Raw genomic sequence first — 24,278 nt, 5'->3', positions numbered from 1 at the left:
CTCCACCATGTTATCTATCGGCTTTCTGCTTTCATATTTGTATCCTTAGGAATTTTCAAAGAGAAATCCCTTCATGGTCTCTATTGTTATTTTGTTGTTCTTGGTTGATATATTTGTTTACTCTTTTTGTATTTTGAGATGATTTGAGTTTCTTTCTAGAAATGTTACAAACGTCCATTTAAAAAAATATGATTAGACTTAGGTTTGCAGTGTAGGTCACCTTAGGTTCTTCGGAACACATTATTCTATTTCCTCCTAAGGTTTTTAGTGGGTGCAGAATAGTTTTGTGTTATTTGAACTTCCTTTCCTTTGTATCTGAAGGTGTTTCTCCTGGTTACTTGAAGGATTTGTTGTTTGCTGTTGCAACTGTTAAATTTAACTACTGTGTGTCTTGTCCTTTGCAGTATAGGTTGTTTGCTTGTTTTCCTGGAGATCTGTAGATTGTTGATCGGCACTTTGTTACCAGAGCTCCTCCTAGATCCCCAGGTTGAAGAGGACACCCTGGGAATTCATCTTATCATCTCCTATCCTATCCTATCACCCTTTCATCTCCTATCCTATCATCATGGCTATTTTCCTACATTTTTCACTGCTTCCTTGGACTTCATGAGCAAGACAAAATCAACTCAGAAACTCTCACTTCCTCATCATTTCTCATCCTGGATGCAGCACTTAATTCTTCTCCCCCCCCCAGTGCTTCCCCTCTCTTTAACCATTCATTACTCCTCTTTTCAGATTCTTTTTATGGGTTGTCTTCCCCCATTAGATTGTGAGCTTCTCGAGGGCATGGATTGTCTTATATTTTTCTTTATATTCCCAGGGCGTAGCACAGTGCCTGGCATATGGTAGGCACTTAATATAATATTTATTGATACTTTGTTTTCTGTGTTCAGAAGTTATCCAAAGTTTTATTGTATTATTTCTTGCATTATGGTGTTCATTTTTTTTGACTGCCATGTTCTTCTGAGAGACCCAGAATCCTTAAATTATCTTTACATATTGTCTTCAAGATCAAAATGTTTTGAGCAGCTCTTTTTGTGGTGGCAAAGAATTGGAAATTGAGAGAATGCCCATCAATTGGGGAATGGCTGAGCAAGTTGTGGTATATGAATGTAATAGAATACCATTGTGCTATAAGAAATGATGAACAGGCTGACTTCAGAAAAACCTGGAAAGACTTGTATGGTCTGATGCTGAGTGAAGTGAGCAGAACCAAGAGGACTTTGTACACAGTAACAGCCACGTTATACAATGACTAATATTGTTAAACTGAACCCTTCTCAGCATTATGAGGATCTAAGACATCTCCAGAGGCCTCAGGATGGAAAATGCTGTCCACATCCAAAGAAAGAACTATGGAAGTCGAATCGCTATCACTTATTTTTACCATCTGTTGAGTTTTGTTTCATCTTTCTGATGGTTCCTCCTATTGGTTTTAATTTTTACTTACAACTTCACTAATGTGAAAATATGTTTAATGGGTGTGTAGATGTAAAGCCTATATCAGATTGTGTGCTGTCTTGGGGGGGTGGGGGGGAGGAAGGGGGAGAAAAATTTTCAACTCAAAAGCATATGGAAGTGATTGTTGATAAATCAAAATAAATCAATAAAAATTTTTAAAAAGATCAAGGTTTTGCTTTTATAGAGATTACGTTTTCTTTTAACATACTGATTTTTTTTTGCTTTTCTTCTCTCCAGATTATCTTTCATTTTTGTGTGTTTACATTCCCAGTTATTTTCTCTTTTCCTTCTTTGTTGAGACTCGCCACCATGGATTCAAGTTTTCTATTGTGCCAATTATTTCTGCTGGGCAGGGCATAAAGTGTGCTTTAACCATTCTTATTTCTCTTTTGGAAACATCTTGCTGTGGTTCCGTGTTCTCTTGGGAATGCTTATTCCCAATTACAATTCCTGTGCCTCATCAGGTATTAATTAATTTTCCTATGTCTTGAAATATTCACAGATACCTGGACTCTTTTGGCTGATCTGGAAACCATATTCCAATATCTTCCTTTTTGGTTTCTTTGCTTACACTCAGGTTTTCTCCTTCCTGAGATCTTCGGTAATCTAAATACTATGTCACTCTTTCAGTGTGGCTTCCTTGGACTTCAAAGTCTTCTCAGCCACACCAGGCAATTCACGTGAATCAAGTGTCAATTTCTATGCCCAAGTGACTTCTGAGCAGACAGAAAGGGTCCCAGGTGATGTCATGTTCTTTCCCTCAGTTACATACCCATGTCCTGTCCCAGGTCCCTCTCTTCCTCAGTTCTCTGACTGAGCTCTGTGACGGGATAGTGTTGTCATTTTGCTCTCCTGACTAAGGCGAGCTTCTGTACTTTGGTTTTCTCTGGTCCTCTGAGGGGGAGTAGTAGAATTGTGTTTTATTGAAGATCTGTTAAGTGGGCTTCTGCAGTTCTGTAGGCATAGTGAGCTGTGGCTGTGGGAGGAAGGTATGACAGTATTGAGTGAGTTAGGGTTTGGGGATAAGCTTTTTCTGCTGATCTATAACTTCACTAGGATTCTTGGTGTCTTAGACCTTGGAAACAGCTGAAATTGCTTTATCTCTTGTGCACAATTCCTATTTTGGAGATGTTTGAGAGATCAGGAAGATCAGAGAAAACATCTAGTCTGCCGTCTTCTTCAGAGATATCTTTCATTGCCACTTGCCGGCCAAATCTATATATTTAAACAGCCTATGTGGATATATCTATCTTAGGAGAGAACAGAGATATCTTGCAGATATTATCATTATTATTACTATTACTACTACTAATACTATTTTTGTTGTTGTTGTTGTTGTTATTGTTGTTATTATTATTATTATGAGAGTCAGGATCCAGAAGGATCTTGCCAGGCTAGAAGCACAGATTGAATCTGAAAGACGAAGTTTGAGAGAGAAATACAAAAACTTGCACTTGGTTCAAAAACCCAACTTCATTAAGTATAAGGTATGGTTAAGTAACAGTTTCTGTGAAAAAGGACTTTTTTTTAAAAAAATAAAGCAAGAAGTGGGCCGTAAGCTGCATCTGAGTCAACAGTGGGCTACGCCTGCCGAGAGAAAGTGGGTGCAGTCTTGGGCAGGACTGAGGAGGGGATGTGATTGCTGCTCTGTGCCCCACCACAGTCAGATGAGGTCTGGGGGCATTCTGCTCCGTCCTAGGCAGGCACCGCATCTTGGGTAGGACCCTGATTCTCCAGAGACAGTGTCCAGAGGCTTCCACAGGGGTGTGGAGCAGCCAAGCGTGGGGGGGGGGAGGGGGTTTGGGAGTGCAAGGTGGGACTAGGCATCTTCTGCGGCCCGACGGCACAACCAGAGACAACGAGGCTGGGGGATTCGGAGCCCGCAGACCCCGCCACGGCGCCCGTATGGGGCAGGCGCTTCGTCAGGGTGTCCCGGGAGGCGGGGTGCCGGGTAGGGCTCCGGGCCCGGGACTCGGGATCCCGGCGCTTCGTCCGCAGAACGTGTCTGGGGCTGCCCGCCCGCGCTCGCCCACGTGCCGCGCCGGGGACTCCATCTCCCGGCAGGCCGCGCGGCCGCGCAGGCGCACTGTCGGCCCTCGCCTCGCCGCCCCGCCTTCCCTTCCGGGTCGGGCTCCGCGGCCCTGGCGGCTTCCGGGTCAGGCTGCTCCCAGCGGCGGCGGAGGCGGCGGCGGCGCCTGAGGCGAGAGGCGGGAGTGGAGCGGAGGCCGGGCAAGGCCGCGGACCATGGACGTCTCGGGCCAGGAGAGCGACTGGCGCAGCGCCTCCTTCCGCCAGAAGCTGGTCAGTCAAATGTGAGTAGGGCCGTGGCCCGGTTCGGCGAGGCGCCCCCTCCCTGCGCAGCCCCGGGGCCGTCTGTCATCGGGGCTCGGACCCGGGCCCGGCCTCCCGCTGTTTTGCTGGCGCCGCCGACCCCAGGCCGGGCCCGGACGGCCGAGGCGGGGGCCCGGGCCTCCGTTTGCCCTTCAGGAGGCACCCGGGGAAAGTCTGCCGTGGCCGGGAAGGCCGTCCCGAGGCGGGGAGGCAGGGGGCCGGGCAAAGGCGCGGAGGTGGGACCCGCCGGGGGCCGTCTTGCCCCCCCGAAAGAAAGCCGGGAGCCCCAGGAAGGTTCGAGTCCCGGGCGATGGCCTTCGTGCGCTTGTGGATCCTTGTGCGGGCTGCCGTGACAGGCACTTTGACCTCGCTGCTCCGCCCCCCTGGACATCCCCACCCCACCCGGCTGTGACTCATGCCCATTGTATGCGGCCCGGCCCGGCCTGGGGGCCCCGGGGCTCCGGGGGAGCGCGGTTCCCACGCGGGTGCCCTTTGAGCGGGGGAGGCTCTGCCCGAGCCGCGGCCGTGGGGTTCCGGGGAGAGGTACGAGGTCCTGTGAGAGCCCCCGCCCCCGCCGGCTGTGCCTCCCGGGGGCTGCCGCTCCCCTCCAGACTCCTCCGGGGATCCCCGCAGCCTGGGGCCGGCTCCGGGTCGGAGGTGGGAACTTGGTGGGCCTGGGTTCGAATCCTGGCTCTTCCCCCCAAGCAGGGCTAGGATAACCTCCCCCTCTAACATGGGGGGAGGGGGAGCTCGGCACCGCACTCTGCCCCCGTGCTTTTAAAAAGTAAGATTTGTTGAGGTTTTGATTTTAAACCGGTCACTTCCTGGTGTTCTCCCCACCTTTCCAACAAACAGTTCGGCAGAATCAGTTGAAAACAGGAGCCTGTCCCGTGGAAGGAGCCCGGCGCCGTAGTCCGGGCACCCGGGTTCAGATCCCCTCCGGCCTCTGGCCACAGGCAGAGCTGCCCGGCTCCTGCGGTGACCGCTGACGCCTTCGGGGTCGCGACGGCTCTTGGGCTGTCATGCGTGCGCCTGGGAGCCAGCTGCCGCCGCCTTGCTTGGCAGGCTTCTCTGCACCTCTCTAGCTGCTGCTTCCTCCCCCTCTGTGCCTTGTCACCAGGATCTGTAGCTGGCCTCTTCCTGAGAGCCAGCCTCACCTAGATTTGCTGGCCTTCCTGAGTGAAGGAAAGTCAGTCTTCGGGAAGCATTCACTGGGGAAACAGATGTGGAAATAGCACAGTCCTTCCCTCAAGGAGCTTAAAATCCAGCCCCTCAAAGGAAGCCGGAAAGCAGGGCTGCAAAGCCAGAAGGGAAGAAGGTACCGGGCCAGGGAGCCAGGTGAGGAATGAGGAGCTAACCCTCCTTAAATGGAGTAGCCGACTCCACCCTCCAGTCAGAGGAACTGAGGGCGGGGAGAGTAATAGTAATAATAATAACAGTAGCCAGCAGGTATATAGTGCCTTTTATGTGCCATGCACCGGGCTAAGCCATTGATGATGATCTCACTTCATCCTCATGACAACCCTGGGAGGGAGGGGCTGTTATTATCCTCATTTTACACATGAGGAAACTGAGGCAAATAGACAGTGATGAGGTAAAGTCCCACGGAGGATGGGGTCTTGCAGGATGAGGTTTTCCCTATAATGAGCTTCTGGGGTAGGGGGAAGAGTCAGAGAAATCCCAGAGTAGTGTAGCCCGGTGGGAGATGAGGAGGAAAGATTCTTGCGGTCCAGTTCCCTGTGCCTGTCTCGGCCTTGGCAACCCAGAACGTACAGAGAGGTGCCTGCCCCTGGGGCTAAGCAGCTAGTAAGTAGGTGGCTGAACCCAGGTCTGCCTGACCACAAGTGCAGGTGAGGGGCTTTGCCATTGCAGCTGCTTCCACGGCTTCCACAATTCCCCTCCTTTGCCACAAATCTTCCAGTGACTCAGCTCCACTTACTGAATCAAGTCCACACTCCGGCATGCAATTCAGCAAGCCTTATGAAGTGCCGACTGTATTCTGGCCCCTGGGTTAGGCAATGGGGATGAGTGACAGAGAGGAGCCGCCTCTGCTCCAGGAAGCTTCCTTCCCTGCTCTGCTGCTGAATGGCTCGCTCGTGCTCAGACAAAGAAGACATTGAAAGACATGATCCTTCATCCAGAGGAGGAAGAGAACGCACCAGTTTTCCGCCTTTGTGTGGCGCCATCTCGCAATGGCAGCAGGAATGAAACCTTCTGTGATATGGCAAGGACGGGCACTTGCTTTTCCCTGTCTCTGGAGCTCACTGCCAGGCCTCCTTCATCTGCTTAATGATGGAGCTGGACTGGAGAGCTTCTGTGGGCCCACCCCATCCTGGATCTAAGACCCTGTGATCCTTTTCATGTACCTTCAGCACCTAGCCCAGTGTCTGGCCAGGAAGAACATTTATCCAAAGTTTGTCTGCTGTTTCTTGACAGGCCCTTTTGTGTCTTCATGCTCTCTCTTTCTCTCCTTGTCCTTTTATCTGGAATGGACTCCCCTCCTGCCACTGCCTAGAAACGCTTCTCTTCTGCCAAGGGCCACCTGAACCCTGACCTCCATGACTCTTCCTCCTCAGATGGAAATTGGTTCTTCCTGCCTCCTTTGTGCGGATTTCCAGAGTTATAAGTTATAATGACAGCCAGCATGTATGTGGTCCTTTAAGGTTTGCTTTGCCAAGCAAGGTTGTAGAGGGCAGTAATTGTGGTGTATTTCATTTTGAGATCCCCAACCAATCAATCATTCCTAAATTTATTAAGCACCTGCTATGTGCTAAGAGCTGGGGATACAAAAAGGTAAAAGACAGTGCCTGTGCCCAAGGAGCTTACAGTCTAACGGGGGAGAGACGACATGCAAATCAATATATACAAAGTGGGCTATAGACAGGCTAAATAGGAAATAATTACCCCGAGGGAAGACACTGAAATTGAGAAGGGTGAGGAAGGCTTTCTGTGGAAGGTGGAATTTTAGTTGGGACTTAAAGGAAGCCAGGAGGTGAGGAGGTAAGCAAAGCAGGGAGAGCAGTTTGGGCATGGGAGAGAGCCAGAGATGGGCAGAGCTGAGAGATGAAATGGCTTGTTTGTGGTACAGCCAGAGGGCCAGCGTCACTAGGTCAAAGAGTACATGTTAGGAGTAAGGTGTAAGACCGGAAAAGGTAGCCAGGGGCTAGTTCATGAAGGGCTTTGAAGGCCAAACAAGATCATTTAGTGTTTACTCCTAGAGGCAATAGAGAGCCACTGGAGTTTGAGTATCAAGGTGACTGGATCAGACTTGTGTATTAGGGAAATCACTTTAGTGGCTGAATGGAGGATAGATTGGCCTGGGGAGAGACTCCAGGCAGACCAGACGAGCAGCTATTGCAGAAATCAAGGCCCAAGGTGATGAAGATCTAGGCTATTGTGACAGCAGGGTCAGAGGAGAGAAGGGGGTGCATTCCAGAGATGCTGCAAAGGTGAAATTGGCTGGCCTTGCCAACAGCTTGGATATGGGGAGGTGAGAGATAGTGAGGAGTCCAGGATGACTCCTGGGGTTGTGAGCCTGGGGAACTGGGGGCATCATGTTGCCCTCTACAGGGAATGTGGGTTTAGGGAGAAAGATAAGGAGTTCTGTTTTAGATGGATAGAGTTGAAGATGTCTATTGGACATCCAGTCTGAGGTATCTGAAAGACAGTTGGAGATGCAAGGCTGGAGGTCAGCAGAGAGATTGGCCTGAGTATAGGAGATACTTATTAAGTCTTCTAAAAATTGAATTATTTTGAGAACAGAGCATATGTCGTGGGGTCATAACCTAAGTCTGAGTTGTTGGGTTATTGTTTTAGACATTTTAATTCAAGTGTTACCACATTAGGGAGGTTTGTGTATTTTCTCTCAATTTTTAATATAGAAAATATAGAAGTAATCTGGAGAAGTCAGCAGTTAATTGATTCCCAACCCTTTTGTTTGTTTCCATGTGATTCTCCTACAACACCCCTAATTAACAGTCCAGCATGGGAGTCACATGAAGAATTTAAAAATCATGCAAGACCCTGGGGTGTTTGCTGCTAACAGTTAGCTGTGGCCTTTTGAATAGGTCACATAGTTTCTTTGAGTGACTAGTGATTCTAAGGTCCTCTTTTGCTCAAAACTTGTGAGATGCTGTGGTTTTGACTGAGTGGTGGAGAGCAGATTGTAGCGGGGTTCTCCCCCCCCCCCCAAGGCATGCTGTGCTTGGAGGACAGGATTAAAGGCCCTGGGAGCAGTTGAATTTTAAATGATTTTTGGTGGTGGTGATATCTTTCTTTTTTAATCATCTTTGTTTCCAGATCTATTTCTTCTTCTTTACCCAGCAAGCCGTCTCTTGTTACAAAAAAAAAGTGAAAAAGAGTAAGAAAAAGCAGTACATCTCCTGAGTTAGCACAGCGTAGGCACTGTTCCACATCCAGAAGAACCTTGCCATGTCAGTGAAGGTACTGTTGCCTCTTAAAGGGGAAGGCAGATTCCTGGAGGATAGCTGGAAGGTGGCTTGTGGGAGATGCTGAGACGCTAAAGCAAGAAAGCAAGGCAGAGCTTAGACTGCGGCCTAGTCTTAGGGAGTATGCTGCTCCATCGCTCTGTGATCGTTATTTATGTCCCTTTTCTTTGCTGAGCTCTGGGCAAGGTGTTATGGGGAGAAATAAAGGGAAATCAGTCTTCACCCTTACCCCTTCTCACTGATCTTATAGGTGTAGGGAAGCCAAAGGGGGCGCCCAGGCAGAATGCAGAATGGGCAGCAGAGGTCTGGGGGGGAGGAGAGAGGAATCCAGAGGCTCTGCTGAGGATTTGGCAGCTCTTCCTTTAAATCTCACTTGGAAGAGTGGGTGGGCAGGATTCAGAGAGGTGGGAGCGATCAGGCCTTCTCAGCAGGGAAAAACAGCCTCATGAGAGGCATAGGCAAGTGAAATCAGGGGCTCGGTAGGGTCCAGTGTGGAGCAAAGGGCACTGCATAGTGTTTCCCCTGAGTCATCACCTTGAAACGATTATCTGTGTCATTTTTGTCTCCGTGTGGCCTGTGCCTGGGGCAGAGGGGTTCTTAATGAATGACAGGGAGAATGGCGTGAGGTGAAGCTGGAAGGGTTTGTGGGTGCCGGATAGGTTGACCTCCATCATTAGACTGATGGCTTCAGTGCAAGCGGAAAGGTTCAGAAGAGAGGTGGCCTTGGGGGGAAGAATACATTCCCTCTTGGTCATGCCTGGTCTGAGATGCCTCTGAGATCCGTCCAGCTGGAGATGCCCAGCAGGTAGTTGGGAACATGGGACTTGGCGCTCAGGAGAGACTTCAGGGCTGGGTATATAGATTTGGGATGCGTAGTGATCATGGTTGAATCCACTGGGATGGATAGTCACCGAGGGAAGGCAACATGAAAGAAGGTTTTAGATGGCTCTTGGGATGACCAAGTCATCCTTAGTTGGTGCTAGAGGATGTGAGGAGGATGGAGACCCAGCAGAGGAGATTTTGAAGGGAGTGCTCAGAGAAGTGAGAGGAGAACGTACAGAGAGCAGCCTCACAGAGGCCGAGGAAAAGGACCAAGAAGGTGTGCTCTGGGGAATTGGGTGCTCAGCAGCCTTCAGCGTTCAGGGTTCAAGTAGAAGAAGGACTGAACAAGCTAGGTTTTTGTCCCTACCTGGTAGATGGGGTTGCACAGGGCGGCAGCACGTAGTGAAAGGGGGGGAAGATTCGGAGTAAGGAGCGCCAGCTTTGAGTGCTGCTGGAAGACTGTAGACGACTCTGCCCGTGACCCCCTGAGCCTCAGTGAACTCTGGTGAATGGGGATGAGAAGGAGACTTGTGCCAGCTACCCCACAGAAAGCAATGTGAGGAGATTATTTTGCAAATCTTAATTTGCTTCCATACGTGTAAGGCTGCTGCTGTTGTAATGATAGGTGCTCCCTATGATCATCCCTTCCACTGTTAGGACAGGCCACCCTCATGTCTGTAGAGCTCCTCCTGTCTCACTAGTCCAAGGAAGCAGAGAGTGCATGGAGCACACTGTGTTACAGATGAGGAAACACACTTCTTCTGAGAGGTTAAGTGCCCAGGTCACATATCACATACACTTAAAATATTTTTTTAAAACATTTTTTTCGGGACAGCTAGGTGACGCAGTGGATAGAGAACCGGCCCTGGATTCAGGAGGACCTGAGTTCAAATCTGCCCTCAAACACATAACACTTACTAGCTATGTGACCCTGGGCAAGTCACTTAACCCCATAAAAAAAAAGAAATTTTTTTTTCCAGTTACATGTAAAAATGTTTTATAATTGTTTTTAAAAATTTTGAATTTCAAATTCTCTACCTCCCTTTCCTCCCCCTTCATCGAGAAGACAAGCAGTTTTATATAGGTTATATATGTGCAGTCATGCAAACCATATTTCTACATTAGCCATGTGAAAGAAAGCACAGACAAGAAAAAGACAATTAAAAAAAACCGTCTGCTTCGATCTGCATTCAGACTCCATCAGTTTTTTCTCTGGAGATGGAGAGCATTTCTCATCATGAGCCCTTTGGAATTGTCTTAGATCATTGTAGTGCTGAGAAGAGCTAATTCATTCACAGCTGGTCATCAAACAGCATTGCTGTTATTGCATGCAGTGTTCTCCTGGGTCTGCCTGCTTCACTGGGCCTCAGTCCGTATAAGTCTTCCCAGGCTTTTCTGAAACCATCCTGCTTGTCCTTTCTCACAGCATGATAGTATTCCATCACATTTCTATCAGCCCTTCCCCACCTGACGGGCAGCCCCTCGATTTCCAGTTATTTGCTTCCACAAAAAGAGGAGCTAGAAACATTTTTGTGCCTATAAGGTCCTTTTCCTTTTTTTTTTTTAATCTCTTTGGGGTACAGACCTAGCAGTGGCATTGCTGGATCAAAGAGTGTGCACAGATTTATGGCCGTTTGGACATAGTTCCAAATTGTTCTCCAGAGTGGTTGGTCCAGTTCACACCTCCACAATAACCACATAACATCTGTTCTCTCTCTCTCTCTCTCTCTCTTTCTCTCTCTCTCTCTGTCACAAGAACAGTGAGGAGACTGACAGCCTGGCTGGGAGGCACATATTAGGCCATGGCTCAGCCCTTAGCCTCCTGGCCTCTCACCTAACAATGGTTTTTATGGTTTTAAATGGTTGGGGGGAAAAAAAACTCAAAAGAAGAAGAATATTTTGTGACCCCTGAGAATTAAGTGAGATTCAAGTTTTAATGTCCATAAATGAAGTTTTATGCGAGCACAGCCACACTCGTTAGTTTGTGGTGTCCGTGGCTGCTTTTGCAAGAACAAAGTGAGGCAGTTACACTCAAGACCGTCCCTGTGTGGTGCTGCAGATGCTCAGCACTCCTGTAGCACGTTCTAAACAGCAGTGACGAGGTGATGACTCCAGCAGCATTTTGAGTGCCGGGCATATTGCCATACATTTTATTTAACAGCACGTACTGATCTTGTCAAAACAAGAAAAGGGGAAAACAATTCTTTTTTGAGCTCAGAGCAGAGGTTGACTTTTTTCTGAATGAGAGCAGCCCTGAATCACTTGAGCAAAATACTGTGGAAACTAGTTTTTGCTGCGGAGTGGATAGTGTTTCTTAATGAATTCAGCCTAAAATTACAAGGCAAAGCAGCATTTATCTGCAAAGCTTCTACTGCAGTAAATTCAGTTGAACAACAGCAAACATGGCTTGACTCACAAGTAATGTTGACATGTGTTGTACACTTCCTGTGCTGCTAGAGATGAAGACAAGAAGCGAGATTCCCATTGCTACACACATTTTCAGGGGATCTGTTTTCTAAAGTCATCGTTCCGGCAGTGTTTTCTCAATTCAAATCAAAAGAAATTTCCGTATTTCAAACTATTAAGGAGTTTCTACCTAACCTTCAATTAGAAGTGGTTAATCTATAATGTAATGACATGTCAGAAGGCAGATATCAAGAGAAAAATCTAATAGAATTCTAGAAACGCCTTGTAAGCAATGAATATGCTCAGTTAAAATCATATGCTTTTGTACTAATAGCAGTATACAGCAATACCTATCTGTGCGAAAAGGCGTTTTCAAAGCTGAAATATGTAAAAAAGCTCATCACAGATCAGCGTTAGCAGATGAATGTTTGTATTTGATTTTGACGATAGGGAACACTGACTTTGAGCCCAGTTAAGCAAAATGTAACTTCCCCCAAAAGAATTCCACTCTTTTCTGTCGTTAGGAGGCCTGTATTACAAAAAAAAGTGCACCCAATTATATTTTGAATTTTGTGGAAAATTTTTTTTTGTTATTTAAGTACCCACATAATCTCACTTTTACCTCTTGGCCCACAAAGCCTAAAATATTTGCCATCTGGCCCTATACAGGAAAAATTTTCCAGCCTCTGTCTTAGACAGCTGGACTGCCAAAGCACTGCGATTTCATGGGTCATAGGGCTTAACATCAGACATTTTCAGCCCTTTACCCTCTTAAAAATTATTGAAGACCCCCCCAAAGCTGTTGCTTATGTGGGTTGTTTCTATCAATATTTGCCGTATTAGAAATGCAAAAATTTTAGTACTGTTGTGAAGTAATTTTAACCTGGAGGACTCCTCATTTTGCAGAGGAGAAAGTAGGCCCAAGGTCACACAGATATTTTGAACTTAAACATGAAGCCCTCCCCTCTGACCCCAGATCCATGACCCTTTCAGTCACATGGTTCTAGCTCTTTCATCCCTTGGAGATTGTCCCAACTCCATGCTTTAGTCAGTGGTCCTCATCCCCTGGTGGCCAACGTCTGGGCCCAGCTTGGGCTTGACACTTGAGTGGCAGACAGCTGGTGTGGTCCAGGGCCTGTACTCAAAACTCTGGAGTTTGTGCCCCATTGATGCAGTTTGGGAGAGCCCAGTGTTACCTCTAGGAGAACGGAGTAAGTGACTAGGGAACCAAAGGGAGCCGAGAGACAGTCACTGACTGAGCCAAGGCTCGGGCTGAGGGCAGGGGACCCAGTGTTTGTCAACAGGCAATTGCAACTTCACCAAGTGAAAACTAGGTTTATTACGAGAGAAATGAACACGCATGGGGAACCCAAAGAGTTCACAAACAAGTTTGGTATTTGTGGCTGTGGAATTAAGAGGAGAAAATGCAAATCTACATCTGAAGGGGTGTGGCCTGGGCGGGGAAAGGTACAGTAAAGGTGGGAAAAGGGACAACTTCCCCCCCCCGCCAAGGGAAGGAGCAAGGCCATGGCAAAAGCCCCATTCTTTTCCCTTGGGAACTGCTAGACTATAGCGATGGGCTGGTCTGCTCATCTCCAAGCGTCCCAGCTGCACCATCAGTTTCCCAGGTTAGTGCAGACTGACTGGTACCCGTCTTGACTCCCAAGGACAGCAGGCAGTCCAGTTTGGGATGCAAACAGTACATGGCAGCTCAGAGGAAGCTTTGTCCTCGACACATTCAGGCCTCCTGCATACTCTGGGTCCAGTGTTTCTGGAAAATATGGCCGCTTAAAAAGACAAGTTCAGGGGACCCTCGCCCCTCTTAACCTCCTTTAACAAGTCAAGTGAGATAGCTCCTTCCTTCAGGGAACTTACATTTTAGTAGGGCAGGGAGTTTCCAAACTTATTTTTAAAAAATATCCTGAAAACTATATTTCAATACGATTGGTTTTCTTTGTAATCCCCACGTGTTTTGTTTTATGCATTTAAAAACATTGTTCTAATAATAGTTAGCATTTAGAGAGCTCTTTAAGGTTTACAAAGTACTTTACAAGTATTATCTCATTTTACTCTCCCACAACCCTAGAGAGACAGAGGCTATTATGCCCACTTTATGATGGGCTGCCAGAGTGAGCTAGCATGCAGAAAAGGCTAAGAACCCTCCTAATAGGGGAGGCAGTACAGAGCAGAGGGGCAGCCAGACCAGGGGTGTGGTGATAGGGAATTTGGCCACCATGGTCTTTCCGAAAGCAGAGGAAATGTTGATCTGCTCACTGTGCTCAGAATAAGCGATTGGGAGTCGGGGGGAGAACAACACGTGTGCTTCTGCCGCCCGGCTCGAACAAGTGCGCTTTCCTTTTATTTCATTGAGATACAGGCCTCCTGCCTCATTCATCCTTCACTCATGTGACGGCATACAGAAGGTGAGATGGAGGGTTGGAAGGGATGCAAAGGTAAAGCATGTTTTGGTGTCAGGCCTAGAGCTGATAGACAGATGTTGGCTGAGTATGTTTGCACTCCGACCTCGGTCACCAGGACAGATAGTGAGGCCTCAGAGTGGAAGTTCCACAAATGAGGGCATGAACTTCCTCTGCCATTAGAATCAGAGGTGTCAAACTCACAAGTATTCTGGGACCAGATTAAGATGTCATTAGTGGGGGCGGCTAGGTGGCACAGTGGATAGAGCACCGGCCTGAAGTCAGGAGGACCTGAGTTCAAATCCAGCCTCGGACCAGACACTTGACACATACTAGCTGTGTGACCCTGGGCAAGTCACTTAACCCCAATTGCCTAAAAACAAACAAACAAACAAGATGTCATTGGTGAATGTTTAACAAAATAAATAGAAGTACAATAAATGTAGAGAATGTTAATTTGTGGTTTCCTAGTCGATATGCAGTTGGCTTGGTTTCAATTTGAATATGACCCCATTGTTCTGGAGGGCCAAGTGGAGGTTCTGTGGGGAAGTGGGGTGGGCAGTGGCTGGTAAAGGTGGAATGCGGTCTAAAACAGGAATGCTTTTTACATTTTAAAGTAGTTTTATTGTATTTAAAAATATAAAAACCATTCTTTGCTCAGACATAGAAGGAACAGGTAGCAGGCTGTAGGTTGTGGACCCCTAGTCTAAAATGTTGGTAGAATGCAGAGTCATGAAGTCAGATGAGTGAGCACTTCTTTTTTTTACTATTTATTTATTTGTTTGTTTGTTTGTTTTGAGGCAGTTGGGGTTAAGTGACTTGCCCAGGGTCACACAGCTAAAGTTAGTGTTAAGTGTTTGGTCTGAGGCCGGATTTGAACTCAGGTCCTCCTGACTTCAGGGCAGTCCTCTATCCACTGCACCACCTAGCTGCCCCAAGTGAGCACTTCTTTTTTTTTAATTTTTAAAAACATTTTATTAATTTATTTTGATTTATCAACAATCACTTCCATATGCTTTTGAGTTGAAAATTTTTCTCCCCCTTCTTCCCCCCCACCCTCCCCAAGACAGCGCACAGTCTGATATAGGCTTTACATTTACATACCCATTAAACATTAGTGAAGTTGTAAGTAAAAATTGAAACCAATAGGAGGAACCATCAGAAAGATGAAACAATACTCAACAGAAGGTAAAAATAAATGATAGCGATTTGACTTCCATGGTTCTTTCTTTGGACGTGGACAGCATTTTCCATCCCGAGGCCTCTGGAGGTGTCTTAGATCCTTGTAATGCTGAGAAGGGTTCAGTTGCATAACGTGGCTGTTACTGTGTACAAAGTCCTCTTGGTTCTGGTGAGTGAGCACTTCTTAAAGAGGCAGAGGAGAGAATCAGTTTTTAAAATGATCCATTTGGGAGAAATTTGTCAGAAGGAACAGTGTGAGCAGAAGTGTGGAGGTATAATTCTAGGTCTTGAACTGGGAGGAAACACTGAGGAGTGGAGAATGTCGTTCAGTCCCCGTCATTGTACAGATGAAGATTTCAGAGCTTGGTTCACAGGCTTTCTCTCTTCCCCAGCCCTTGCCCTCCCACCAGGGGACTTCAACACTTCATATTGATAATCCCTCACAAGCTGTAATTTCTCTGTTCTTCAGCTTACTTCTCACGACCTCTGTTGTCCCTAGGCTGCATACAGAGATGACATCGCCCCCTAGATCCTTCATCTGATCATAATCTGTTGTTATTCCCTCCCTCCTTCTGGCGTGTAGCCCCAGACGCTGAGCCACCGCTCCTGCAGAGGCTACGCTCTCCTCCCTTCCTCATCTTGACTTCTCGATGAGTGAGTTTAACTCTACACTGTCTTCTTCTCTCGAGTCCTTTCCCGCCTTATCTTATTGCCAGTCCTGCCTTGTCAAGCTTCAGCCCTGGCTCACTCCTACCATCGAGCCTTTGAACTTGTTCACATGCTGCTAAACAGAGCAGAAAACCATGAACCCAAGCACTACAGATTTATGTTACATGACCTGAATTGGGCCCTCACTGCAGCAAGGCAGTCCGTTTAGCCCACCTCCATAATGAACTCACTCTCCCCCCTCCCACAGCATCTCTTCCAAATCTTTTCATCCCTTCTTAAGCCCCCCATGAACCCCCTTCCTACCCTCCCAACTGAGAATCTGGCCTCATATTTCACTGACAGAATTGGGACCATTCTTTGAGGGTTCCCTCTTTTCACCTTCTCAATTACCTTCCCCTGTTATCTCCTCCAACCCTGTCTCACATGAACAGGTAGCCCTTTCTTCTTGCCGAGGCAAACCCCTCTGCCTGCACAAATAACCCATTCCATTCCACCTTCTCCAGCAGACTGTCCCCTCTGTCATCTCTCTTTCTCACTAATCTTCAGTCTTCCCCTGTCTGCTGACAGCCTCCATACTGCCTACAAACATGCCCCCATCTCCCCCATCCTCAGAAAACCCTCACCTGATTTGTCCAGCCCTAAGGGCTGTCTTCTTAGCTCTCTCTGCCTCTCACAGCCAGACTTCCTACATCCTTCTGCAATCAGTACTTTCACCTACTTTTCCCTCACTCTCTTACCTCTGCAGTCTGGCGTCTGACCACATCGTGTAGTCGATGAAGCTGCTGTCCCATGTTACCAGTGAATTCTTTAATTGCCAAATCTTAAGGCCTTTTTTCAGTCCTTATCCTTATCCTTATCCTGCTGGGCACCCTCTTCTTGATATTCTTCTGGGTCTTTCTAACCCTGCTCTCTCCTGCTTCTCCTATACTCTCTGACCTCTTTTTCTCACTCTCTTTTGCTGGACCTTCTCATCCAGACCAAACCCATTAGCCTTGCATGTTCCCAGGTAATCTCTCCTGGGCTCTATTCTCCCTTTCCATTCTCCCATTTTGTTTGGTGATCTCATAAACTTCCATGAATTCAGTTATTATCTTTATACGATGACTCCCAGGTCTATTTATATAGCCCTAACCTCTCTCTCTTGACCTCCAGTTTTGCATCTCTACCTGCCTATTGGACATCCCGAACTAGATGTTCTGTCTTCAATTCAACATGTTCAGAACTGACTTCCTTTTTCTTTTCAAACCTTTCCTGTCTTCCTGACTTCCTGGTTATTCTTTTCTTTTCTTTTTTTTTTTTGGCAGGCAGTGGGGTTAAGTGACTTGCCCAGGGTCACACGGCTAGTAAGTGTTATGTGTCTGAGGTTGGATTTGAACTCAGGTCCTCCTGAATCCAGGGCCGGTGCTCTATCCACTGCATCACCTAGCTGCCCCCTTGAGGGTGCCATTTTCTTTACCGTAACCCAGGCTGACAGCCTCTAGGTGGTTCTGGACTCCTCTCTGTCTCTGTCTCTCTGCCTCTCTCTCTCCCCCGTACTAATCAGTTGTCCCATCCTGCGGTTTCTAATTTCACCACATCTCTGGTAGGCGGCCCCTTCTTTACCCTGGTACAGTTCCTTGTCCCCTCAAGTCTAGACTGTTGCAGTGACCTTGTGGCCGGTCTCCCCCCCGGCGGTCCACGCTCCACTCGGTTCTCAAACTCATCTTCCTGAAGTGCAGGTTTGGCTGCACCCCCCCCCCCCAAAGAGTGTGTGGCTGCCGGTTATCTCTAGGATCAAGCAGAAAATCCTGTTGTCTCTCGAAGCCCTTCAGTACCTGGGCCTTTGCTGCCCTTCTAGACCTCTCCAGCCTTAGTCCCCTTCCTGTGCTCTACAGCCCAGTGCCCCTGGCCCCTCTGCTGCTCCAGCTCCTGACTCTATGTACATTCTCACTGGCTGGCTGTCCCCCGGATTGGTAATGCCCTTCCTCCTTCAGGTCTTTGCAGAAAGTCTTTGTTGGTGTCCCTCTGTTCATTGCCTTCAGTTTATCTTGCATATATCTTGTTTGCACAGTTAGTTTCAGTCCATTAGACTTTGAGCTCCTGGAGAATAGAGATGGTGGTGATCTTAGGGTTTTTTTTTTCCTTTTTCTCCCTAGCACAGTACCTGGCACACTAAGTGCTTAATAAATGCTTATTAACTGAGTGATCTGTAGGAAACCTTATCCAAGGCTTAAATAGGTGCTTAATGAAGTCTTGATAACTTGACTTGAAAAGACTAAAGGCCAGAGGGGGTCAGTGATGTGTCCAGGCTCACACAGGTAATTTGTGGCATCAGCATTAGGATTCACACTCACGTCTGGGAATGGCAGGACTTCCTTGTCACTGGAAGGAAACTGGTTTGAGTGGCATAGTGACTTGGGAAGTAACAGCTGGTATAGGAAAGGTGGCAAAGATAGAAGGTAGGAGACTACATTAGCAGAAAGAGTGTTGGATTTATAGAATGAGAAGCTCAATTTGCATCCTGCCCCTGATTAGCCGTGTGACCATGGGCAGTTAAACACCCATCTCCAGGCCTCGGTTTCCTAGTGTCACCGGATTGGGTTGGACTCAGTCTCCCCAGGCCGGCCTAGCCCCTCAGTTCCGTTCTTGTCAGGCTGACTCAGACGTCGCTTCCTTTTCCTGACTCACCAACCCAGCCTATCCTTGGATCTCTGAGTGCCTGCTGGGCATTTCCTTTGGCTTTCTAGCTAGTTCCTCTCAACTCCAACATACCTCATACCAGACTCTTTCAGCAGAGTATGGTTGAAAAGGGGCCAGAACCAAGAATTCAGAGGCCTGGGGTTCTAGGTCTCTTGTCACCATTCCGTGCATTTGGGGCCAGCCAATGAATTATTTCCCCTGGTGAATTCTAGCCAAACCGGAATGTCAGCTGTTCCCCACCTCTGAGGGAAACTAGAAGGCACAATCCCTTCTCTCCTACCTGGAATGCCTCCCTCCTTATCTCTGCCTTTCTGACTCTTCCTCATCCTTTGAGGTTCAGCCCAGCCTCCACTTCCTCCACGAAGGTTTCTCTGATTCCTCCCTGCCCTAGGTCAGTTTATGCTATGCTGGGGTGCTCTCCCTACTCACATTTCTTCATAGTGTGCTTGTGTATGTACAGGAAACACCTTATGGCCTTGTAGAAGGAAAGAGCACAGACTTGGAGCCTTGGAATTGGGAAGAGGACAGGGTTCAGATTCTGCCTGCTGGCTATTTACAGATCTACCTCTCAGTTTCCCAGCCTGTCTCTCTTCCCCACAAGCCTCTGCTCTAAGCCATTACTAACGGTCAACTAGACAAAGAGAACGGTGTTGGAAGGGGAGGCCCTTTTCCCTTCCGTGTCTGGGTTGGGGGAGAGGGGAGGAAGCCCTACCGTTTATTACCTGGTAACTTCAGACAGCTCCCTTCTCCTCTCAGATCTTCATTTTTTCTACATTCAGTCAGGGATTCTTATCCTGGGGTTTGTGAACACTTTATAAAGCTTTTAATAACTGTTATTTCACTGTGGTTTCCTTTGTAATCCTGTGTTTTAAATTTTCTGCATTTAAAATCATTATTCTGCAATGCATTGGCTTCATGAGACTGCCCCAGAAGAAGAGCCACTGAGCTAGCTGGCGTGGAGGCCTTCCCAATTCCTCCTGGTCGGTTCCTGGGGTCAGGAAGGGTGGATCTTGGAAGCGGCCCCCAGAGACTGTGGGGGTTTCTTTCCTCATGGGCAAAATTGGCGGAACAATCTTGATTTTGCTCGAAGGTTATGTTTAAGATCAAATGGGATAGTCATCAAACGCTTTAGAGACCTCAGCACTCTTACAGGGATGTTAGCTGTCCTAAGAAGGAATGAATGAGAAAGTATTCGTGAAATCTCTTCTCGGTGCTGGGCGCTGGGCATACGAGTATGAAGACAGATAATCCCCTGGCATACAGTGAGTGCTTAAAAATGCCCGTTTCCTTCCTTCAAGGAGATTTTATTCTAATAGTGATGAAGGAAAAGGATGGAAGAGGGGAAGAGCGTGCAGGTCCTGTAGAAGGTGAGAGGACCTGGGGGGGGGGGGATGGGATGGTGCCTGGTGACAGCCAGTGTGTAGATGTAGCGGCTAAGCCTCAGTCACTAACCATGTGGACTGGGCCCTAGGCCAGAGGCACCAAAGATGCATGAATTAATTTTCCTAGGAGCTGGGGGCATAAATTTTGGGGTGCAGGAAGACAGGTGCTGAGATGACTTCTCCAGAAGAATGTCAGCTGCGAGGGGCTGGGGCTGTTTTGCCTCTGCATTCTTGGGAGATACTTAATGACTTGGATTTTTTTAAAAAAATTAAACTGAGCTGGAGTTATGATGCAATGGAAAGAGCATAGAACGGAATTAGAGGCCATGTGTTCAAGTCCTTCCTCTGACACTGTTTTGTGTGACCTTAGACAGGCCATTTAATCTCAGGCCTCAGGTTCCTCATCTGTAAAAATGAGGGCATGAAGAGAGATATGTGGTCTCTGAAGAGATCCTTTAAAATGTGAGAGGCGTTGTGCCTGGCACATGTAGTTGCTGAATGTTTGCTGCCTGCCTGCCTTTCCTCTCCTCTCTCACCGTCTTCTTAACTGTGTATCTAATCACCCAGCTGGAATCGCTCTCCCCGAGTTAGTGGTGACCTCCTACCTGCTACATGTGATGACCTTTGCTCAGGCCTCACCCTGCTTGGCCTCTCTGCAGGCGCCCTCTTTTCCACGAGACTCTCTTCTTTCCAGGTTAGCTCTCCTGCTGCCTGACTGACCGCTTCTCAGCGCCCTTTGTGGCTCTTCCTCCAGGCTGCCCATCCTTAACTGGGGTGTCCCCAAGGCTCTCTGTGCTGAGTCCTCTTCTCCCTCTGTGGCACTTTGATTGCTATTGCTCACAAAACCCAAAGACTTCTGGGGTCCAGGGCGGCTCTCTGGACACTCAGTGGGCTCAGGGATCAGCTTGCCTGGTTCCCTTCCCTCCAGAGCCCCTCAACGTCCTGGGACCAGGCTTGGGCTGCCCCTTCCTTGAGGCTTCTTCTTCTCTGGTCCACTGTAGAACCTCTCGGGCTCCAGACTTTCACTCCCCTGGCCTCACAAGCAAGCGCAAAGCCCTTGGAATGATTTTCCCCCCTCTTCCTTTAAAGTGTTTTATTATATCCTCCACATCTCCAGTGAGATGTGAGAGATCTGCTTTCCTGTCAGTCCTCTGAAGTCATACCTGCTCACTGCATTGCTCAGAGTTGTAAAGTCTTTTTTAGGCAGCTCAGCTGGGTACAGTGGATAGAGTGCAGGGCCTGAAGTCCAGAAGACTCCTCTTCCAGAGTTTCAGTCTGAGCTCAGACACTTCCTAAATGTGTGACCCTGGACATGTCATTTCACCCTGTTTACCTCAGTTTCAGTAAAATGAACTGGAGAAGGAAATGGCAAAACACTCCAGTATCTTTGCCAAGAAAACCCCAAAATAGGGTATGGAGAGTCAGAGAGTCGAGTTGGATGCGACTGAAAAACAGCTGAGCGATAGCAGCAAAGTCTTCTAAAATTCATTTCCCTGCTGCCTTTTGTTTCCCATCTCATTCATTTTAAAATATTTTCTTGTCCTTTGGAATAGATGTAAATGTGAAAAGAGAGAGACAACAGAGTTCTGCAAACCTGCCCGCTCCGAGGCCCAGGGGCTGGAGTCAGGCCTGGACGAATAGTCCACAGGCAGAGGGTGTGGGGGGGCAGAGTGAAGAGGGACAGGTGCATCCCTTCATCTCTTCTCAGGTCTTGTAGGCTCACCATGTCCGCTGTTCTGGTTCTGTGGGCTTTGCTGGCACCAAGGGATCTTTGATTTCAAGCTGAAAGGATTCTTACCAGACTTGATTGAGCTCAGCTCCCTCATTTTCTAGATACGGAGTCTTAGGGTCATAGAGTTAGTAAAGGTTTGAGCCAGGCTTTGAGCACAAGTCTTCCCCATCTCCTGAACTTTATCCATTGTGCAAGTCTTCCCAAGTTTCTCTTAATTCTTAATATTTCTAATTTCTAAGATACAATAATATTCCATTACAATCATATACTACTGTTTATTCAGCTGTTCTCCAATTGCTGCAATCTGCTTTCCCTTATTTGGAGGGTTTTTCCTCCTTTAATTTTTTTTAAAATGTTTTATTTTTTTTTCCAATTACATGTAAAAACAGTTTTTAACATTCATTTTTTCAAACAAGCTTGAGTTCCAGATTCTCTCCTTCCCTTCCTTCCCTCTCCCCTCATTGAGAAAGAAGGGCAATTTGACATAGGTTATACGTGTATAGTCATGTGAAATATATTTCCATATTAGTCATGTTGTGAGAGAAAACTCAGACCAAAAAGACCCAGGCAGAAAAACAAGGAAGTGAAAAAAATAGTATGTTTGGATCTGCCTCCAGACTCCATCACTTCTTTCTTTGGAGATGGAGAGCGTTTTTCATCATAAGTCCTTCAGAACTGTCTTGGACCATTGTACTGCTGAGAATAGCCAGGTCATTCACAGCTGATCATCGCACAATGTGGCTGTGACTGTGGACAGTGTTCTGCTGGTTCTCCTCACTTCACTCAGCATCAGACCATACAAGTCTTTCCGGGTTTTTCTGAAGTCTGCCTGCTCATCACTTCTTATAGCACAGTAATATTCCATCACAAGCATATACCACAACTTGTTCAGCCATTCCCCAGTGGATGGGCATCCCCTCAATTTCCAATTCCTTACCACCACAAAAAGAGCTGCTATAAATACTTTCATACGTGTGTTCCTTTTCCCTTTTTTTTCTGATCTCTTTGGGATACAGACCTAGCAGTGGTATTGCCGTCTCAAAGGGCAGCATGGTTTTCTAACCTGTTGGACATAGTTCTAAATTTGCTCCTTTGGAGGTGTTCTAAGAATTTTTTTAAAATCCTGCTGATAACTTATGAGAAGTGAGTAAGCCTGTCTGGGAGGCTTGCAGCAAAGTGGCTTCCTCTAATGCCCTTCCAAGCTCCTTTTCCAAATTTATTTCTTCTTTCTTCGTTGAAATCAGTACCCAAGCCTTTTGCACATTTCTTTTACAGTTTTCTTAGGGCTTTACGTTAATTGAACAGAAAGAGTTTGCAGTGCTAACTCTGGGCAAAGACATAAGGAACTAGGCCTTTCTTCATTGCCCTCCCTCCCTCAGCTAACCAGTCTTTCAGTCTTCCTTCCTGGCATTTTCTCCTTTTTCACTAAAGGCTCCTGGGAAACGCACTTATCTGAGGGAGCTGATGGGATCTTTTGTTGCCAGGTAACTGAAGTGAAGGCAGTCTGTGCTTGTGTCTCCCTCTGCAGTAGCTTGTATCCATGCTCCCGATTCTTCTTTTTCTAATGTAATTGGCCTTGCTACGTAATCTCTCCCCCCTCCAAACCATCCTCTTCATTGCTGCTTGTAACAGTGATCTGATCATGTCATTTCTCTATTCGGGCCTCATTGCTTGTTGAGCAGAGTGTAACATCTTGATCCTGGCATTCAAGGCCTTCTACTAGCTGTGTGTCTAGCCTGCTTACTGTTCTGATTTTATCTAGAGCCATCCCCCACTGTGTCTGTATTCTGTGTTCTGGCCCCACTTCTTCCCTTCCCCTGGCCTTTACTTGCCCTATTTCATCACCCTTCAAAGGCTGTTCCTGGAATGGATTCCTTTTCCCTCCATTCTTGGCACCTCTTGACTCTGCCTCTTCCATCAGATTCCATCTTCCTCCAGGACTCCCAGAGGCTGTGGGCATGTGGTCTCTCCCCAAGGAAGGACTTGTGCTTGACTCTCCTGAGCTGCTTTTGTGACCTTGGCCATGTCACTTATTTGCCCTGTGCCTTAGTTTCCTTTTGGCTTGGGCAAAAAGAGGGGAGGTTCTAGAGCTAAGTTCTTCTAGGTCTCTTATCACCCCAGCTGGCACCTCTCCTGTTTCCAAAGCTAATTTTGCTTTTATTGCACTTTCCCTTAGATAATAGTTGGGTTGGGGGCTTGTGTACTTAGGGCCTTGAGGGTAGACCCTGGGCCTTCTCGAGCTTTGTCTTCCCGACATTTTATACCTGCCAGTCTCGCTCCTCCAGTAGCTGCTTTTTACTGAGCGCAGTCCTAGAAGCTAAGCCCTTGGAGGCTTTCCTGGCCTGGGTCTAGGTCTCTAGGCAAAGAGCAGGGGAAGGAAAAGTAGAGGAGTTAGTTAGATCGAATCCTGGGGATTTATCTGGGGGGGACGACCATGGCTACCAGTCTGAAGGTAAGGAAATCCCTCTTGCTTTGTGGCTGGGCAGCAGAGGAGGTTCCTAGGCCACTGAACAGTTGTCCTGGGGCATAGATACACGGGAACTTGCCTGTAGGTGACTTGGCCAAACTCCCCTGCTTGGTGCTAACTCTGCCTTGCTATTGAAGGGCTCTTTTTGGGGGGGGGGCAATTGGGGTTAAGTGACTTGCCCAGGGTCACACAGCTAATAAGTGTCAAGTGTTTGTTCTGAGGCCGGCAGTATTTGAACTTAGGTCCTCCTGACTTCAGGGCCAGTGCTCTGTCCACTGCACC

General features: G+C 47.5%; 1 protein-coding gene across 1 annotated transcript in view; it reads left to right on the top strand.

The window, feature by feature from the left end:
- Positions 1-3,607: 3,607 nt before the first annotated feature.
- The window catches only part of MED15 (mediator complex subunit 15), a 90,821-nt gene continuing 70,150 nt past the window's right edge, over positions 3,608-24,278 (top strand). Inside the window, 1 exon segment of the mRNA XM_078154491.1 lies at positions 3,608-3,773. Within this exon segment, the coding sequence (XP_078010617.1) occupies positions 3,706-3,773 (68 nt within the window). The 5' untranslated portion in view covers positions 3,608-3,705.

Source organism: Phascolarctos cinereus, unplaced genomic scaffold (assembly GCF_003287225.1).
Source record: "Phascolarctos cinereus isolate Bilbo 61053 unplaced genomic scaffold, phaCin_HiC Scaffold_4;HRSCAF=312, whole genome shotgun sequence".
NCBI classification, from domain to species: Eukaryota; Metazoa; Chordata; class Mammalia; order Diprotodontia; family Phascolarctidae; genus Phascolarctos; species Phascolarctos cinereus.
This window is presented reverse-complemented; position numbering and strand designations above follow the sequence as displayed.